Raw genomic sequence first — 18,244 nt, forward strand, 5'->3', positions numbered from 1 at the left:
TGTCTCTCTAGCTTCTGGTGGCCCCAGCCTCCAGGCATTCCTTGGCTTGTAGCCGGATGACTGCAATCTCTATCTTCACATGGCCGAGTCTTCCTTCAGCGTCTGTCTGTGTCTCTTCTCCTATAAAGACGGCAGTCACTGGGTCAGGACCCACCCTAGTCCGGCATGATCTCCTCTTAGGTAATTACATCTGCAAAAACCTTATTTCCAAATAAGGTCATAGTTACAAGTCTTACGACTAGGACTTGAACTTATGTTTTGGAGGAACACAACGCAGCCCCTAACAAGTGGACACAGTGACTGCGTCAGACACCTAATTACTGCCCTCAGAGTGCCAAAATAGATCTTCCATGCTGCAGAAATCTTGTTGCTCCACTGTGAAGGGGCGACACCCGCTGTGTGCGCCAGGCAGGCTTCTGAGAGCCTTACCCCACCCCCACGTTAGCCTGGACAGGAAGCAGAGTTGAGGGCCCCCTCCCACTGGCCCCAACCCCAACAAGGGTGGGGCTGGGATCAGGACTCAGCAGCATGGCCCCACACCACACCAGCTGAAAGCCTGTCGTCATGATTCCTGTGAAGACCTCCTCTAAACTCCTTCCCGCTCCCCGTGCACACGGGGACCACCCCCGACACCCCTGCTTACAGTCAGCAAAACTGACCCTTAGCAGTATGGAATCTCCCATCTCCACATTTCGAAGTTCTTGCCGATGTCTAAACGCTGAATCTAGTGAAGAAGTCTTACTTCCCTGACCCAACCTCAAGTCACAGGAGCTTTCCAGTCTGGGTTTGGATTTGAAGGACTTGTACCACCAGGTGAATCCCCATTACTTGAAGGCCTCAGTGAGCTCCACAGCTCAGTAATCAAGCCCCTCAATTGTGCCATTTACACTCAGTTCAAGCCAAGCAATCCCTGCTGCCCACACCCTCCCTACCTGCGGGTGGGTAAGCACATGTGAGCAGCTGCAAAGCTACCTCTGCCCCTCTCCTTTGTTCCTTCAAGGGCTTTCTGGGAGCATGCCCTTATGCCAGATGTGCAGACCCAAGGCAATAAGGCCAAGCAATGGCCTCAAGAAAGGCACCTCAGGACCTCCTCCAGATTGTCAGTTCAACCAGCACCTGCAGGTGCTCAAGATTCAGCTGGGTTCAATAAAGGTCCAAAGAGACTAGTGCTTGTCTTGAAATGCTAATTATACTAAACCAAAATCGCTGCCAAGTTGTCCGGTATGCAGCCCAGTGTGGCTCAAGAGACCTCCCACCCGTCCGCCCGCCCACCCCGCCCCCCAGGAACTGGAGCCAGTCGCCGGTTCACTGCAGCACTTTATTTCTCCTTAACACAACGCCGCGTTGCTGGGGCCTAATGTTCGCACATGACAATAGAAAAACCAAAATTTGTTGTCATCTTAGAGTTGAGAACTGCGTACAAAAACCTCACATAAATTAAAAGGATGAATAAATTTACAGGTTTAAATGCAAATCATCTTCCAACTCAAGGCAAGTTTTAACAACCCACGGTGTTCCAACGGGAAAACATCAGCTAAGAGAGGAAACTGGGTCCTAAGGCTCAGATTTTTCCAACCCTGTCAAGGCTGGCAAGACAGAAATGACAACTGCTTTCCAACTCTTGCCAGCCTCTGGAAATCCTGGCACCGTCAGCTCTCCGCATTAATACCCTGCACAGACCGCGAGGTCAGTGAAGCAGACACTCGCCACGCCAACAATTTCACCACACCATGTCATCCCTCACCTTGGCCATGGGATGACCAGATCACACGAACTAGGGGTTTAAATCAAAGATATGTACAGGGTATTAAACACAGACCAAGGGAGCAGTTAACTTGAATACAAGGTCAAGGTCAGCAACAAGTTCTATGATCCAGTGCTGATATCAAGATACAGGCTTCAAGGACAATTTCTTTTCAAAGGCTTCTTCCAGTTTCACGAGGCTAGCATGAGGCGTACAGGTGTGCAACCTGCACTCGGGAATGGGCTCATGCGGCAGGTGGTGGCACCTGCTGGCAGTCCGTCTAGAAGCATTTGCGGTGGACGATGGAGGGGCCCGACTCGTCGTACTCCTGCTTGCTGATCCACATCTGCTGGAAGGTGGACAGCGAGGCCAGGATGGAGCCGCCGATCCAGACCGAGTACTTGCGCTCAGGGGGAGCAATGATCTGCACGGGTGACAAGAGAGGCGTTAGCAGCACACTGGGCCCTGCCTGCCCACGCCTAGGTCACAGCCCCCTGGGGACCTACCTTGATCTTCATTGTGCTGGGCGCCAGCGCTGTGATCTCCTTCTGCATCCTGTCAGCAATGCCGGGATACATGGTGGTCCCGCCAGACAGCACCGTGTTGGCATACAGGTCCTTCCGAATGTCCACGTCACACTTCATGATAGAGTTGAAAGTGGTCTCGTGGATGCCGCACGACTCCATACCTAAGAAACAAAGTTCTCCCTTAGTGGTCAACAGCCACACTGCTTGTCCTCTTCAGGCTACTGCACGTGAAGAGCCTCAAGGCTGAGGCACCGGCCACCTACCTAGGAAGGAGGGCTGGAAGAGGGCCTCGGGACACCGGAAACGCTCGTTGCCAATTGTGATCACCTGGCCGTCTGGCAGCTCATAGCTCTTCTCCAGAGAGGAGGAGGAAGCGGCTGTGGCCATCTCCTGCTCGAAGTCAAGGGCTACGTAACACAGCTTCTCCTTGATGTCACGCACAATCTCACGCTCAGCCGTGGTGGTGAAGCTATACCCTCGCTCGGTCAGGATCTTCATGAGGTAGTCAGTCAGGTCTCGGCCTGCCAGGTCCAGACGCAGGATGGCGTGGGGCAGGGCGTAGCCCTCGTAGATGGGCACAGTGTGAGTGACACCATCGCCAGAGTCCATGACAATACCGGTGGTTCGGCCAGAGGCATACAAGGACAGCACCGCCTGGATGGCCACATACATGGCTGGCGTGTTGAAGGTCTCAAACATGATCTGCAAAGGAAGCAGAACGTTAGTCAGAGACAACGACTGCTAATGCCCCGTGCTACACGCTACATGCCACATGCCCCCCATGTGATGTGTGAAGAAAGGAGAGGGAAGCAGGCAGAAACACACGAGAAACCTGGAGGCTTCAAGGAGGAAATGCCAGAAGAGGAACAGAACCCTGGAAACAGCGAAAGAAACACTTGAATTTCAGAAAATAAAAACAGTAAGGCAAAACACGATTCTAAAGATAGAAAAAAGGGATTCATTGACAAAACCAGACAATCACCTGGGTCATCTTCTCCCTGTTGGCCTTGGGGTTCAGGGGTGCCTCAGTCAGCAACACCGGGTGCTCCTCGGGGGCCACACGCAGCTCGTTGTAGAAAGTGTGGTGCCAAATCTTCTCCATATCGTCCCAGTTGGTGACAATACCGTGCTCGATGGGGTACTTGAGAGTCAGGATGCCTCTCTTGCTCTGAGCCTCATCGCCCACGTAGGAGTCCTTCTGGCCCATGCCCACCATGACGCCCTGCAAGAGGCCGACCGGGTCAGCTCCCGCAGCTCAGAGTGCCCGGGACCCCATGAAAAAGAGCGCCCCCTACTCACCTGGTGCCGGGGGCGGCCAACGATGGAGGGAAAGACGGCGCGGGGGGCGTCGTCGCCAGCAAAGCCAGCTTTACACATGCCAGAGCCATTGTCGATAACCAGGGCGGCGATCTCTTCTTCCATGGCGATCTATCTACAGACGTTACCGATCAGGCGGACCCTCGCGCTCCAAGACGCCAGACTGCCCCCCAAGCGCGCAGCCCAGCCCGGAAGGACGGCCGGCCCCCAACCGCCAAGACCCGGCTTCCAGACCTCGATGGAACCATCCCTCATGGCGCGAGGCCCGGGGCTCCGCAATGCGGCCCGCCGCCCCTCCCCCGGGCGCAGCCCACCAGCCCGGCCACCCCAGGAACAAAAGGCCGCCTCTCCGGCCGGAGCGGCCTGCGGAGGGCGCCGCCAGGACCTCGCGGAGACGACGGCGCTGGGTTGGGGCGCACAGACCTGACCCTTACCGGAAAAACAAGGAAGCAGCAGCGAGCTTTAACCACAGACAGAGACAAGCCCTGAGCGTCGGAGGAAAGTGAGACCGAGCGCGGCCTCCCCCGCCGCTTTTTAAGGGGGCGCGGGGCGCGCGCGCGGAGCGGCGGCGCGCGCGGCCCAGAACATGGCCATATATGGCGATCTTGGAGAACGCCGGGCGCCCATTGGCCGTTCCCGCGGGGGCACGTGGGGCCCCGCGCCCCGCCCTACCCCCGCCCGCACCGCCCCCCAACAGCCCCGCCCGCGCCGCCCCGGGCGCCGGGGACCCCGAGCCGGGCCGGCGGAGGGACGGACTGGCGGGGCAGGGCGCGGGGTGCGGCTATCCGGGTGACCTGCGGGGGTCGCTAGGAGGGCTGCGGGGTGACCGACCCGGCTCCACCTCGGGACTGTCGCGCCGTGGAGGAGGGGCCGGGCTGCGCCCCGAAACTGCTTGACCCGGGCCTGGGCCGCGCCCCGAGCCGGGATGTGTCCCCGCGGTTGGGCCTTGTTTGGAGGCTTTACTCTCCAGGCGCCCCCAAGGAGCCTTCCTCTCAGGCTGCACTGAGACCCGTGGCCGTGAAGGCCGGTTCCCGGTGCTGGGCTGGGGGAGGGAGCCGGAATTGGGGTCCCCAGCGCCCTGGGTCCCGAGGCCGAGGGGAGCCGTGACCTCGCTTCTGAGCCATAGGAAGGATCCGTCCGCCCCCTAACGCGGTGCAAGGCCCCCGCTGCGGGAGGAGGGGGCGCCCGGCCCCGGTCCCCAGGGGTGTGAGCCAGAGGCCCCTTTCCCCACACCCGACACGTCCTGCGATACATTCCCCCAAAAGCAGACCCGCTTGTCCTTGGACGCCGGCCCCACCCGGGTTTGAGGTCAAGCCCCATCCGCGCGGCGCCCGCCTTTGTTTCAATGTTATCACTTGGTGCACGTTATAGGGAAGTAGAGGCAGGGGGAGGGAGTCCCCACTCCCTGAACGATCGACCCCAGATCCTGGATGGGCTGGGGGGGGTGCCACCTGCTCCTCTGTCGTCTGCTTGTGAAACAAGGAAAGTCGGGGAGCTCCCAGGCAGAGACTGCCTGGTGCTCTGGGCCTTGGGTCCGCACAACGCTTGAGCCCCAGCTCCTCCAGGCAGGCGCCCCTTTCCTCCGTCCTGGCGCTAGGAGTTCTCCCAGCCCAGGGCGAACCTTTCTCAGCAGGAACCTGCATTGAAAGACCTGTCCCCTGTCCTGGCAGGGTCCTGACCCCATCTGTGTGTGCAGATGCTTCAGTTACACTCTGAGATACTGTGGAGCCAGGTACTATGGTTTCCTTGTGCTTATCTGGAAACCCTTGGAACTGCTCAGAGAAAGCATAAAAGGGCATATCCCTCAGAAGGGTGGCCGTGGGCTGGACACAGAATGGGAAAGAACTCGTCCAAGGTCACGGGACACGTAGGTTTTCAGAGTCGGGTCTTGGATGCCTGCCTCCGAAGTTGTGACCCTGGGGGAACACTGATAGCCAGTACCTGGCTCCCCAGGTACAGCACACATCTTCTCTGGGTGCCCTTAGCCATGCAAGGTAGCCTCATGACCGCACTTCTCAGGTGAGGACGCCGGGCTAGGCGCGGCAGAGCAGCTGGCCCTGGCAACACCAGAAGCCGAGGCCTGTGCCCATGGCCAACAGGTCACCAGGCTGAAAGGCAGGGTGCAGGATCCCCAGCCTCCTAGATTTTACAGGGGCACTCTCAAGGCTGCTTTCCATTGGGTCCAGGCCCCACCAGGGGACGACCCGAGCTGGGCCTCCAAGAAGTCACCCGACTCCTGTCCCCTGTCCTGGGCACAACCACAGGCCTGCTAGGTAGGCATCAACAGTGGGGGTACGGCCGTTCCACTTGGGGGTTCCCAAACTCTATGCCACACACGAGGGGAACAGGAGAGGAGAGATGTAAGGATAAAGCCGCCTCAGCCTGTGCCCACGCTCTGCTCTGCTAGGACCCCTCGGCTCCCAGTGGGGGCGGGGCGCCTGTCCCCTCCACGGACTCGGGTTTCCTCTCAAACGCCTTTGTGTGTGCTGGGAGGCGGGCTGCGGCCCACTCCCAGCCTGCTTCTGGGGACAGATGGACCCTCGATCCCCGCCCCTACCCTTCCTTCCGCACGTCCACCGGGAGGACAGGACGCCGCGGCAAGGTCAGAGGGCCGTGGGGGCGGTGGCCGCGAGCCCCCCGCCCGGCAGGGCCAGGGCGGCGCGGAGGGGGCGCCCAGGCCGGCCGGCTAGGGGGGCAGCTACTTCCCCTTCCGCGATGTGTCACCGGCGGGGGTGGCAAGGTGCGGCCCCAGGTGCGCTGGCGGGGGGCGGTGGCGCGCGGCGCGGCCATATTTGGCGATTTCGGTGCCGCCGCCCCGCCCGCCGCCACCGCCGCCGGGAAGCCCGCGGTCCCGCCCGCCTCGGGACCTGAGTCACGGGCGAGCGGGCGGGGCGGAAGTAACGGCCGGCGCCGGCGCGCCTCGCCTTATTTAGGCAGGAGGCCGCGGATTGGCCCGCAGGACAAAGGGGTGGTGCGGGGAAGCCCTGCTGGGCGGCGGCCTCCACGCCTACCCGCGGCGGGGACCCGGCTCGGCCTACCAGGGTTTTGGGTGTCGAGGCCCCAGAGGCGAGGATCTGGGGGGGGTGGGGGTCAGATGGCCAGAGGGGTTGGGGGTGCGCAGCTGGATGCCCGCATAGGGGCGCGGAGGCCGGGCGCCGCTGGGACTGCCGTGGCTCCAGGTGTAGCAGGTCTCCTAGCCCTGGGGCGGAGGACGGCGGTGGGCACCGTATTCTGCGATGTGGTTTCGCCGCCTCGCCCAAGGTTACCTGCTGGGGCGGTCAGAACTGTGCTTTTGGAAGTGGGTGGCGCAGGCCGACCCCACCCCTCCAGGAGCTGGAGTGGAGAGGCCGTCCGTGGACCGTATGGAGGTGGCAGCCCCTGGCTGGGGTGAGCAGGGAGGCTCTGGGAAGGGCTGGGGGAGGGAGAGCCGGCAATTGAAGCTGAAGGGGTGTGAGTGTCCCTTCTCAGGAAGAAGGCTTAGGACTCAGAGAAATGGCCTTTTTTTTCCCTCCTAAAAAACCCCTAAAACTCGCTGCCGTTGAGTTGATTCCAACTCATTGGCATTCTATAGGACAGAGTAGAACTGCCCCATAGGGTTTTCAAGGCGGTAATCTTTACAGAAGCAGACTGCCAGATCTTTCTCCCTAAGAGCTGCTGGTGGGTTCAAACAGCCCACCTTTGGGTTAGCAGCTGAGTGCTTAGCCACTGTGCCACTATTAGCTTGGTACTGGCTTTGGTGGCTTTTTATTGTGGCCTTGCTGTGTATGTTTCCCAGCCATTTAACAGATGAGCAGACAGTGGCTGGGAAGGTAGTGTCGTCCTGCTGTGCAATGTGCTGGGCCTAAGATAGCCTGGGGCCTCCCTCTAGGCCCTGGGCACTGCCCTCTGGCACCCCGGCTTAGGGTCCTTCCCATGAGTTCCTCCAACACTGATGTCAGCCTGTCATCTCCCTGTCCCAGCCCTGGAATCCGTGTCACCTCTGCACCTGGTAACATGGCCCCCCAGCTGACCACCAGACAAGGCAGGGCCTCGGGAATGATTGCCCATCCTGGCCTTTGTCTCTGTCGGCCCAGTCTCCCCACCAAGTTCCAAGGGTTGGATTCTGTAACAAAACAAGGACACTGTGGGGGGAACGGTGACATCCAAATGAAGTATGGAGTTAATAGTAACATACCAGTGCTAACCTCTTAGTGCTGACGACTGGATTGTGATTAAGATGTTAGCTTTAGGGGGAACTAGTGGGTGGGTATAAGGCACTCTGCAGGATCTTTGGACTTTTCTATAAACCTAAAATTATTCCAAAATAAAAATGTCCAAGGGGGAAAAAAAAGTACCTACATCAGCTCATGTTCCTAACCTTTTTCCAGCCTCTGTGGACAGATCAAATGTAAGGTGACTGCCCTGTTCCTGACTGCTGATGCCCTCTCCAGGTCCCGGAGCCCACTCCTACAGGGCAGGGGCAGCCCCTGGCATGGGCCTCGTCTGCCCGGGAGGGCAAGGCCAAGCCTATCTCCCGCCTGCTGCCTAGGCATGCCTCAGTTCTCCTGTTGTCACCACGCAGGCTGAAGCACAGGTGATCTAGATGGCCCTGTACAAATGGTGGCGTGGGGTCATCTGACCTCTAAGCTCCAACTTCACAAGTGGAAGGAGAATCAAGATCAACAGCCCAAGGCTTATTTCTATGAGGCAGATGTCAGACATACCTCCTTTCTCCAACCTTATTACCAGTTCTGACACCACCCATCCCTCCCACGTCACTCTCTGCCTCTCTCCTGGGTTCAATAATTCATTGCAATGGCCACACAGAGCTCACAGACCGTACTCACAGTTACGGGGTTTGAAGGAATTGTTAGGTGCTGTTAAGTCAGTTCCTACTCATAGCGATCCTGTGTACAAGAGAGCAAAACACCGCCTGGTCCTGTGGCTTGCTCACGATTGTTGCTATGTTTGATTCTGTTATTGTAGGCACTGTGTCCATCCATCTCATTGAGGGTCTTCCTCATTTTCATTGATTCTCTACTAAACATGATGACCTTCTCCACGGACTGGTCCCTCCTGATAACATGTCCAAAGTATATGAGATGCAGTCTTGCCATCCTCACTTGTAAGGATCATTCTGACTGTACTTCTTCCAAGACAGATTTATACATTCTTCTGGGAGTCCATGGCGTATTCAGTACTCTCCACCAACACCACAATTCAAAGGCATCGATTCTTCTTTGGTCTTCCTTGTTCATCGTCCAGGTTTTGAGTGCACATCGGGTGACTGAAAACACCATGGCTTGAGTCAGGCAAACCTTAGTCCTCAAAGTGATATCTTAGCTTTTTAACACTTTAAAGAGGTCTTTTGGAACAGATTTGCCCACCACAATACTTCATTTGATTTCTTGACTGCTGCTTCCATGGGCATTCATTGTGGATCTAAGTAAAATGAAATCTTTGACAGTGTCAATATTTTCCTTGTTTATCATGATGTTGCTTATTGGTCTAGTTGTGAGGATTTTTGTTTTCTTTATGTTGAAGTGTAATCCATCCTGAAGGCTGTAATCTTTGATCTTTGTCAATAAGTTCTTCAAGTCCTCTTCACTTTCAGCAAGCTAGGTTATGTCATCTGTATATTGTACATAGTTAATAAATCTCTAATCCTGATGCCTCATTCTTCTTCATATAGTCCAACTTCTCGGATCATTTGCTTCGCAACAGATTGAATAAGTACGGTGAAAGGATACAACCCTGATGCACACCTTTCCTAACTTTAAATCATACAGTACCCCTTTGTTCTGTTGGAATGACTGCCTTGCGAACTACATACAGGTTACAAATCAAGATCAGGAATGACTCAGGATACAGTTCTTTCCGTCAGGACAGCTCCTCAGCAGTGCCCCACAGGCAGGCCTCTCCCTCAGCCCTTGGGTCCCTGGGGCTGGACTCTGCCCTGCTAGGGCAAAAGTTACAAAGCTCTTTAGCTCCCTGATAAATGCCCAGAGACACCCTACTGCACCAGGAAGCCTCCTGGCTGAAGACACTTAGCTGTCTCGCTCTGAGGGTTGGCAAGCTGACTGTAACCACCTTGCTCACACTGGTCTCCTGGTTCTGCTGTGGCCGTTTCTCTGCCACTTCTTCTCAACGTTTTGCGCCATCTCCAGTGTTAAGCTCTCTCTCTCGCTTCTCCTGGGTCTAGGAGGTTCTCACCACAGGGACCCCGGGTCCAAAAAACGTGCACCACTCCCAGCTCTTCTTGGTAGCAGCGAGGTCCCCCCTTTCTGCCTCTAAACCTAACCAAATCCAACCCAGTGCTGTCGAGTCGATTCTGACTCATAGCGATCCTATAGGACAGAGTAGAACTGCCCCATAGAGTTTCCAAGGAGCACCTGGTGGATTCGAACTGCCGACCCTTTGGTTAGCAGCAATAGCACTTAACCACTACGTCACGAGGGTTTCCTTTCTGCCTTTAGGATGGCTCATTTTAAGCCTAGCGGGATGGAAAAACTGACCAATTCCCTCGTTAGGGTTTCATACACTTTATTTGCATGGTAACACTCCCACAGGAGAGCCATGCACCTTATTTGCATTATTGGCAAGCTGTCCAATCCCCTTGGTGGGCTCCAACCACCTTATTTGCATAGTTCCACTCAATCATTTGGTGAGAGTTAAAAGACCATCGCTAGAAAGGCTATATAAAAGCCCTGCAGGTGGGGAGGCCTGCGCAGGTGTCCAGGCATGGACCAGTAATGTAAAATTTGCCTACAAAAATGGAGGGCACTGAGAGACCAAAGAAAGAGGTAGGGAACTCCAGTGTGGTGGTGAAAGAGTTTATTAGGGAGACTTACATACGAGGTCAAATTCTGGGTGGCTGCAGAACTTGAGCAGATCTCCATGCCCTGCAGCGGGAGGGCAGAGGTTTTATAGTGGCAGTGGACAATAGGGGTTCATGCCAGGGACTTGCATAAGGATGACGTAGCAATCTACAGTGAACTTGCCAACCACACAAGGGCACTCACGTTCATCTTGGCAAAGCCTGTTTCCGCTTCACCAGGTAGCTTAGTTATCTAGCGCTGCTATAACAGAAGTACTACAAGTGACTGGTTTTAACAACAGATATTTATTGTCTCACAGTCTAAGAGGCTAGAAATCTGAATTCAGGGTGCCAGCTCCAGGGGAAGGCTTTCTGTCGACTCTAGGGGAGGGTCCTTCTCATCAATCTTCCCCTGGGTCTAAGAGTGTCTCAACACAGGGACCCCGGGTCCAAAGAACACACTCTGCTTCCAGCTCTCCATTCTTCATGGTAGGAGGTCCTCTATTCTCTGCTCAGTTCTCTGTTTTGTATCTCAAAAGCGATTGACTTGAGATACAACCTGATCTTGTACATTGAGTCCTGCCTCATTAACATAACTGCCTCTAATCCTGCCTCATTAACATCATAAACTTATTGCCTTTGAGTTGATTCCGACTCAAAGCGATCCTATAGGACAGAGTAGAACTGCTCCATAGGGTTTCCAAGAAGCAGCTGGTGGATTTGAACTGCCAATCTTTTTTGGTTAGCAGCTATAGCTCTTAACCACTGCACCACCAGGGCCCCTTTTCATAGAGGTTAGGGTTTACAACACACAGGATAATCACATCCGATCACAAAATGGTGGACAACCACACAATACTGGGAATCATGGCCTGGCCAAGTTGATGCACGTTTTGGGGGGACACAATTCAACCCATAACACCAGGGACCTCTCTGGCCCCTCCCGGGCCCCTCCAGAGCCCTTATCATGGCTGCCTGGTTGAGTCAGGTTTAAGTGAGTTGGATCTGGTTCGGTCTGTGCACTCATGGCTGTCATTCACCCTCCGTGTGTCAGGCCTCTCCTGTGCTATCCAGTTCTCATGCACAAAGGGAAACAAGCTTGTGAAGTTTCTGCCATCAGTCAGCCGTTTGGGTATGGCTGAGCTAGAACCGGGCACATGGCATCCTTTGTCTTGCTGTGTCTGTTTCCTCATCTGCCTGAAGAAGGCTGAGTCAGTGATGTGAGGGGCGTGTCGCCCATCAGGGGTTGTGAGACTGGTGCACTCCTTCCCTGGACAAAGGGTCTGGGGACAGGAGGCCACCAGATGGTCTGGTGAGCCGTCCCCAGGCCTCCATGCTGGGGTTTTCCAGGCTGCTGGCCTCAGTGGCCCCAGGCATTAGTTTTTGGTGATGATAAGAAGCACTTGCTCAGCACCTTCCAGTGTCAGACTAGAGGCTCCCAGGAGCACCCTGCCTGGCCCCAGCTACCACCCAGAAGGCAGCTGGTGCCTTGCTCTGCTGCTCAGGTTGCACCCCAGGCCCACCATGACCAGCCTGCCCTCCACAGCACCCCTGCAGACCCAGAGGGGGTGAGAAGAGCCAAAAGATCACAGCCCTGGACCCCGTTAGACAGACGGGTGACTGTGCTTCCTGCCCCTGGACCAAGGGGTCGGGCAGGGAGGTCCCAGAAGGGAATGCGGATCTGTTCACGTTGCACCTGTGCTAGTGAGGGCCACATCCCCATGCTCCCATGGGCCCCACCCATGGAGCAGCCTGCTACCCCTTCCACCCCCAGAGGTGACCTCATCCTCCATCACTGCTGAGGTGATTGCTCTCAGCAGACCTGCGGTCACAGATTGCACAGCTGGAAAGCCAGGAGTTAAACTCGGGGTACCAGCCTCCAACTGCTTCCCGGCTGTGGTGAAGTGAATTACTTGACATGGCCCTTCTAGCCCTTCTAGCCATACTCTTTGGGACTCCCACACAATGACTGGTTGGAACTATGCAAATGAGGGGCTTGTGGCCCACCAGGGGGATTAGATGTTGTTGTTAGGTGCCATTGAGTCAGTTCTGACTCATAGTGACCCTATGCACAGCAGAACAAAACACCGCCCTGTCCTGAGCCATCCTTAGAATCGTTGTTATGCTTGAGCTCATTGTTGCAGCCACTGTCAATCCACCTCGTTGAGGGTCGTCTTCTTTTCCGCTGACCCTGTACTTTGCCAAGCATGATGTCCTTCTCCAGGGACTCATCCCTCCTGACAACATGTCCAAAGTATCTAAGACGCAGTCTCGCCATCCTTGCCTCTAAGGAGCATTCTGGTTGTACTTCTTCCAAGACAGATTTGTTTGTTCTTCCAGCGGTCCATGGTATATTCAATATTCTTCGCCAACACCACAATTCAAAGGCGTCAATTCTTCTTTGGTCGTCTGTATTCATTGTCCAGCTTTCACATGCATATGATGCAATTGAAAATACCATGGCTTGGGTCAGGTGCACCTTAGTCTTCAAGGTGATGTCTTTGCTCTTCAATACTTTAAAGAGGTCCTTTGCAGCAGATTTACCCAATGCAATGCGTCTTTTGATTTCTTGACTGCTGCTTCCATGGCTGTTGATTGTGGGTCCAAGTAAAATGATAGCTTGTTAATAATGTAAGTAAGGTGCATGGCACCATTGCCCACCATGCAAATGAGGTGTATAGAACCCTAACAAGGGGATTGGCCAGTTTTGCCACACTGCTAGCTTAAAAAGAGCCATCCCAGAGGCGAAAGGAGGGAACTCACAGCCACCCAGAAGGAAAAGCCAGGAGTGGAGCACCTCCTTTGGACCCAGGATCCCTGAGCTGAGAACCTCCTAGACCCAGGAGACAGAGAGAAAGAGCTGTAACACAGACAGCAGAGAGAGGCAGCAGAACCAGAACAGAGAGGGAAAGGTGGAACACCAGAGGGGGCAAGAAGCAGTGGCAGAGAAATGGCGGCAGCAGCAGCAGCAGAACAAGGAGACTGAAGGGAGATGGCGTGGTGGGCTTCCCAGACCATGGAGTGAGAAAGCTGAGTGTCTTCAGGCAGGAGGCTTGCTGGTGGGGTGGGGTGCCTCCGGGCACTTGGCAGAGCTAGGCCTGCCGAACCATGGATCAAATTTGCTGAATGCCTTCAGGCTGTGGCTTACTGGCAGAGTGGGATGCCTCTGGGCACTTATCGGCAGAGCTAAAAGGGCTTTGTAACACTTGCCGGAACAGGGCAGAGGCTGGGTTGAGAGGCCGAGGGCCAGAGAGAGGCCTTCCTGTGGGCACAGCTGAGAAGCTGTCCTGACGGAAGAACTCTATCCCGAGTTGTTCCTGATCCTGAACTGTAACATGTGACTTCCCTAATAAATCCCATAACTCTGAGTATGGTCTGCGAGTTCTGTGTGGCTGTTGCAGCAAGTTATGGAACCCAGCAGAGAAGCAGAGAGTGGTGTGGAAGGGATGGCTGGTGTCAGAATTTGTAAGAAGTTTGGAGGGTGGAGGTATGTCTGACTTCACCTCATAGGAATCAGTCTTGGGGCGTTGATGCTGATAACAACTCTCCTCCCCTTTGTGAAGTTAGAGGAGGCACTCGGACCCAGTCCACATGCTTTTTTTTTTCCTTTTTTTTAAAATTTTTATTGTGCTTTAAGTGAAAGGTTACAAATCAAGTCAGTCTCTCACATAAAAACTTATATACACCTTGCTACATATTCGCAATTACTCTCCCACCCACCATGAGACAGCCTGCTCTCTCCCTCCACTCTCTCTTTTCGTGTCCCTTTCGCCAGCTTCTAACCCCCTAACCCTCCCATCTCCCCTCCAGGCAGGAGATGCCAACATAGTCTCAATTGTCCATCTGATCCAAGAAGCTCACTCCTCACCAGCGTCCCTTTCCAACCCATTGTCCAGTCCAATCCATGTCTGACGAGTTGGCTTCAGGGATGGTTCCTGTCCTGGGGCAACAGAAGGTCTGGGGGCCATGACCACCGGGGTCCTTCCAGTCTCAGTCAGACCATTAAGTCTGGTCTTATGAGAATTCGGGGTCTGCATCCCACTGCTCTCCTGCTCCCTCAGGGGTTCTCTGTTGTGTTCCCTGTCGGGGCAGTCATCGGTTGTAGCAGGGCAGCATCTAGTACTTCTGGTCTCAGGACGATGTAGTCTCTGGTTCATGTGGCCCTTTCTGTCTCTTGGGCTCGTAATCACCTTGTGTTCTTGGTGTTCTTCATTCTCCTTTGATGCAGGTGGGTTGAGACCAATTGATGCATCTTAGATGACTGCTTGCTAGCGTTTAAGACCCCAGATGCCGCTCTTCAAAGTGGGATGCAGAGTGTTTTCTTAATAGATTTTATTATGCCAGTTGACTTAGATGTCCCCTGAAACCATGGTCCCCAGCCCCCTGCCCCTGCTACGCTGGCCTTCAAAGCATTCAGTTTATTCAAGAAACTTCTTTGCTTTTGGTTTAGTCCAATTGTGCTGACCTCCCCTGCTCCACATGCTATTTTTGCACAGCACAGTCCCAGGTCTCAGCACCAGGCCAAAGCCAGAGGCCAGCCCCTGCCACCCGGGCTGCAGCTCACCCAGCACCTCCCTGACCTGTCTAGTCTGTCCAGCCCTTTGTCTCTCTCCCTTGCCCCCGGCCACTGGCCTCTTCTCTACAGTTAACTTCCATGTTACAAGTCAGATGGCACTGCTTCCACATAGAGGTGGGGGTGGGGGGTGGGGGGTGGTTGAAAGGGGGCCCCGCCTCCTGAGGGAATCTACACCCCTCACCTGGTGCTGGGTGGTGGCCCTGCCTGCCCCTCCACCTCTGCACCCCTTGCTTGCTGCCCTTCACCCTGAACCACCTCCTGGCTGTTCCTCTTCTCTGCTGGCTGCCTCCTCCAGGCAGGCCTCCAGACCACCAAGCAGCCCCACCTAGTCCCCCACCTGAGTGCTGATTATGTATTTGTCTATGCCTGCCCTCCACCCCAGAATGTAGGTTCTTGGGCACAGCTGCCTTGTCCTCCGTGTTGAAGCTGGGATTCCCCGTACATGGGACAGTGAGTGCCGGCTGTGTAGCTGTTGGCTGAAAGCAAGAACGTACAGCGGGATGAAGACAGACGGAGGGCCCAGTCCTGGAGGGGAGGAGCCTCTGGACAGAGCAGAGGGGCCGGCGAGAGAGGGTAGGAGGAAGTGGGCAGACCCCGCCCAGTTCTCTGCCTTTACTCTGGAATACAAAGGAGGGACGGAGCCAGGGATGGGGGGAAGAGGGGTCCAGAGAGGACCTCTCCCGGCCCCCAGCAGCTAGCTTTCTCCTGCTCTTTCGACCCCGGCCAGACCAGGGAGCAGTGGCCACACAAGGACTGACGCTGGATGATGGGGCTGCAGGGGACAGAGGGAAAGGTTTAACCCTTACGCTCTGCTCTGGCCATCTTGCCGGGAGCTCTCCTGAGCTGGACTCGGTCAGGGCCCTGCGCGCACAGTTGTCCCCACCCCCGGACACCTGGCCACGCCGAGGCGGTGAAGCGGGTCAGGGCGGACACCGGCCTGAAGCTGCGGCCGGTGTAGGCAGAAAAGGGGGGCAGGCCGGGTCGAGCTCGGGGTCGGGACAGCCCCCGCCACCGCCGCGCCTGCACCCGCCGCCGGGAAGCGGCTGTGGGGTCGTCACCGGGGGCGGAGTCTCCACGCGCGGCCCCGCCCACCCTAAGGTGGCTCAGGCTTCGGCGGCGTGAGCCCGGGCGCCCGCTCCCAGACCCCGGCCCGGGGCTCCTGGTTGGGTCCGGGAATGGGGTCGGGCTCCGGCGGCGGGGCGGGCGGCGGGGCGGGGGCACCCGGACCACACGGACCCATGCGGGCCCCTCCCAGCCCGGAGCCCCCGCCTCCCGGAGCCCCGCGGCCGCTGTGTCCTGTGGGGGCTGTTCGGGGCTCCCCCCCCGCTCCCTGGCACGGCACCAGCTTACCCTGCGCCCTGTGGGCTCTCAGTCCGTGTTCGCAGAGAGGCGGAGTCCGAGGCAAGTGATGGGCCAGCGGCCAGGGTGCGGAGGAGTTGCCCAAGAAGAGCGAACACTGGGCCCGAGGCCTGGAGGGTCCTGACCCGCCGGCGCGGGGATGTGGGCGGGGCCGCCTGCTGCCCGGTACCCCGCCACCCTGCCACCCCCGCACCCCGCCACCCTGCCGCCCCCGCACCCCGCCACCCTTATAAGCTGGTTTCAGACCCGGAACAGAGCCACCTTCCCCGCCCGCACTCGTCCCATCTCTGCCCGAGGCGGGCGGGCAGCGCAGGACCGGCGAGGGCCCTCGGGCACTGGTCTGGGCCGCGCCTCCTCGCCCGCACTCCCCGGGTACCGGGCACCGGCTGGGATCAGGACACCCCTGCCGCACCGGCCCGGGGCCAGGAGGTGGCGCCCCGGCCCCGAGGCGGCCGTGTCAGTCTCGGTTGGGCCGCCAGGTGGGTACCGCTATCGCCACAGGCGCCGGGCGGGCGGGGTGTTGGCGCACCTGTGGCCCCGCCCGGTATCGTGCTCAGCTGGGACTGGCTCCCCCGGCGCCGGGGGTGACACCTGAGGCCACTGCCCGGGCCGGGGAGGGCCCCGCGCTCCCGGACAGCTGCTGAATCACCGCCGTCCCTGGATGACGGAGGCCGGGCTGCGGAGGAGCGGCTGGGGTGGTCCGTGACCACAGCCAGGACTGACGCACGGGGAAGAGGTGACATCAGGGTCAGCCCACACCCAGAGCCCCGGGAAGGCGGGGGTCAGGGCTTCCGCGCACCCGGATGTCCTGTACACCGGTATCTGTTCAGGGGCAGACAGCACCCACGGAGGGACCCCAGGGCAAGGGCAGTCGTATCTGTTCAGGGGCAGACAGCACCCACGGAGGGACCCCAGGGCAAGGGCAGTCCCTGGCCCTGATGTAGGTGCTGTTTATTTTTCCACGGAGGTTTGGATGGCAACGACTTGCCTTGTCTGCATCCTGCACGCTGGAGCTCTGCCACCATTTCAGAGAGCACTCAGGCCAGGCCAGGTCTGGGCCATTCCAAGCCCCTCCCCCAAACATACTCCTGCTGCTCCTCTGTGTGCGGCCTTGGGGGTGTGGTGGGGGCTACAGGGACAGTCTGTCCTGCTTTCCAGTGCTGAGTCGCAGGGCTGGGAGCTGTGGGGCTGGACTGGTTCAAGGACAGGTGGGGGGGGGACTGGCAGGTGGCAGTCTCGGGGGGCCTGGAGTGCCACTCCAGGACAATCACACTTTCTCCTGGGGCAGTGGGGAGCCACTTAGAGCTCTGAGTGGGGAGCGGAGGGCAGAGGTAGGCACAGGAGATGGCCTTGTGGGTGGAGGGGTGGGGTGGGCCAAGCTAGGTGAGGGGCATTCCTAGGGCAGGACAGACCACTCCACAGTGGGGGCTGGGCAGTGCCTCCACCTCCCTGGATTGGACAGCTTGGTCAACCCAACCGGTGGGCTGGCAACACTATTAGGAGTGGGTTGTCCTGGGGGAGCACTTTCACAGGCCCCACATTTTACACATGGGGAGACAGAGGCTTGGTGGCTAGGGAACCCACCCTGGTCATGCAGCTAGTAAGGGGCAGGACTATACCCCAGAGTAACTGCTGAGTCTGCTGTCTGCAGAGTCCTTTGTTTTATGCTTGCATGGACCCCTGGTGACGAAGTGGTTAAGAGCTAAGGCTGCTAACCAAAAGGTTGGCAGTTTGAATCCACCAGCTGCTCCTTGGAAACCCCATGGGGCAGTTCTACTCTGTCCTATAGGGTCACTATGGGTCAGAATCTATTCCATGTCAATGGATTAGGTTTTTGGGTTTTTTTGTGATTGGTAGTGTGGCAGGGGATGAAATTTCAAGTTGAAAGTGATGTTCCATCAGGTTCTGTCTCTTTTACTGAGGTG

The 18,244-nt window shown here is 57.1% G+C and overlaps 2 protein-coding genes across 5 annotated transcripts; one reads left to right on the forward strand and one right to left on the reverse strand.

The window, feature by feature from the left end:
- Window positions 1–1,304: 1,304 nt before the first annotated feature.
- ACTG1 (actin gamma 1) lies at window positions 1,305–4,129 on the reverse strand. 2 transcript variants are annotated; one of them, XM_049860144.1, is made up of 6 exons: window positions 4,023–4,129; window positions 3,571–3,699; window positions 3,254–3,493; window positions 2,535–2,973; window positions 2,251–2,432; window positions 1,305–2,168 (listed from the first exon to the last, which is right to left on the reverse strand). In XM_049860144.1, exons 2-6 carry the CDS (start codon window positions 3,691–3,693, stop codon window positions 2,025–2,027), a joined length of 1,128 nt encoding a protein of 375 aa, XP_049716101.1. In that variant the 5' UTR covers window positions 3,694–3,699; window positions 4,023–4,129; the 3' UTR covers window positions 1,305–2,024. The 2 variants fall into 2 exon arrangements, with proteins under 2 accessions (XP_049716101.1, XP_049716100.1); XM_049860143.1 differs by having other exon boundaries at window positions 3,571–3,703; window positions 4,023–4,113.
- A 2,582-nt stretch (window positions 4,130–6,711) lies between these two features.
- Window positions 6,712–17,506, forward strand: LOC126062765 (translation initiation factor IF-2-like). 3 transcript variants are annotated; one of them, XM_049860609.1, is made up of 3 exons: window positions 6,712–6,975; window positions 15,343–15,533; window positions 16,333–17,506. In XM_049860609.1, exon 3 carries the CDS (start codon window positions 16,459–16,461, stop codon window positions 16,912–16,914), a length of 456 nt encoding a protein of 151 aa, XP_049716566.1. In that variant the 5' UTR covers window positions 6,712–6,975; window positions 15,343–15,533; window positions 16,333–16,458; the 3' UTR covers window positions 16,915–17,506. The 3 variants fall into 3 exon arrangements, 2 of the variants coding, with proteins under 2 accessions (XP_049716566.1, XP_049716565.1); XR_007514139.1 differs by lacking the exons at window positions 15,343–15,533; window positions 16,333–17,506 and adding an exon at window positions 8,554–12,765; XM_049860608.1 differs by lacking the exons at window positions 6,712–6,975; window positions 16,333–17,506 and adding an exon at window positions 15,688–16,188 and having other exon boundaries at window positions 15,450–15,533.
- The last annotated feature ends 738 nt before the right edge of the window (window positions 17,507–18,244 follow it).

Source organism: Elephas maximus, chromosome 19 (genome assembly GCF_024166365.1).
Source record: "Elephas maximus indicus isolate mEleMax1 chromosome 19, mEleMax1 primary haplotype, whole genome shotgun sequence".
NCBI classification, from domain to species: domain Eukaryota; kingdom Metazoa; phylum Chordata; class Mammalia; order Proboscidea; family Elephantidae; genus Elephas; species Elephas maximus.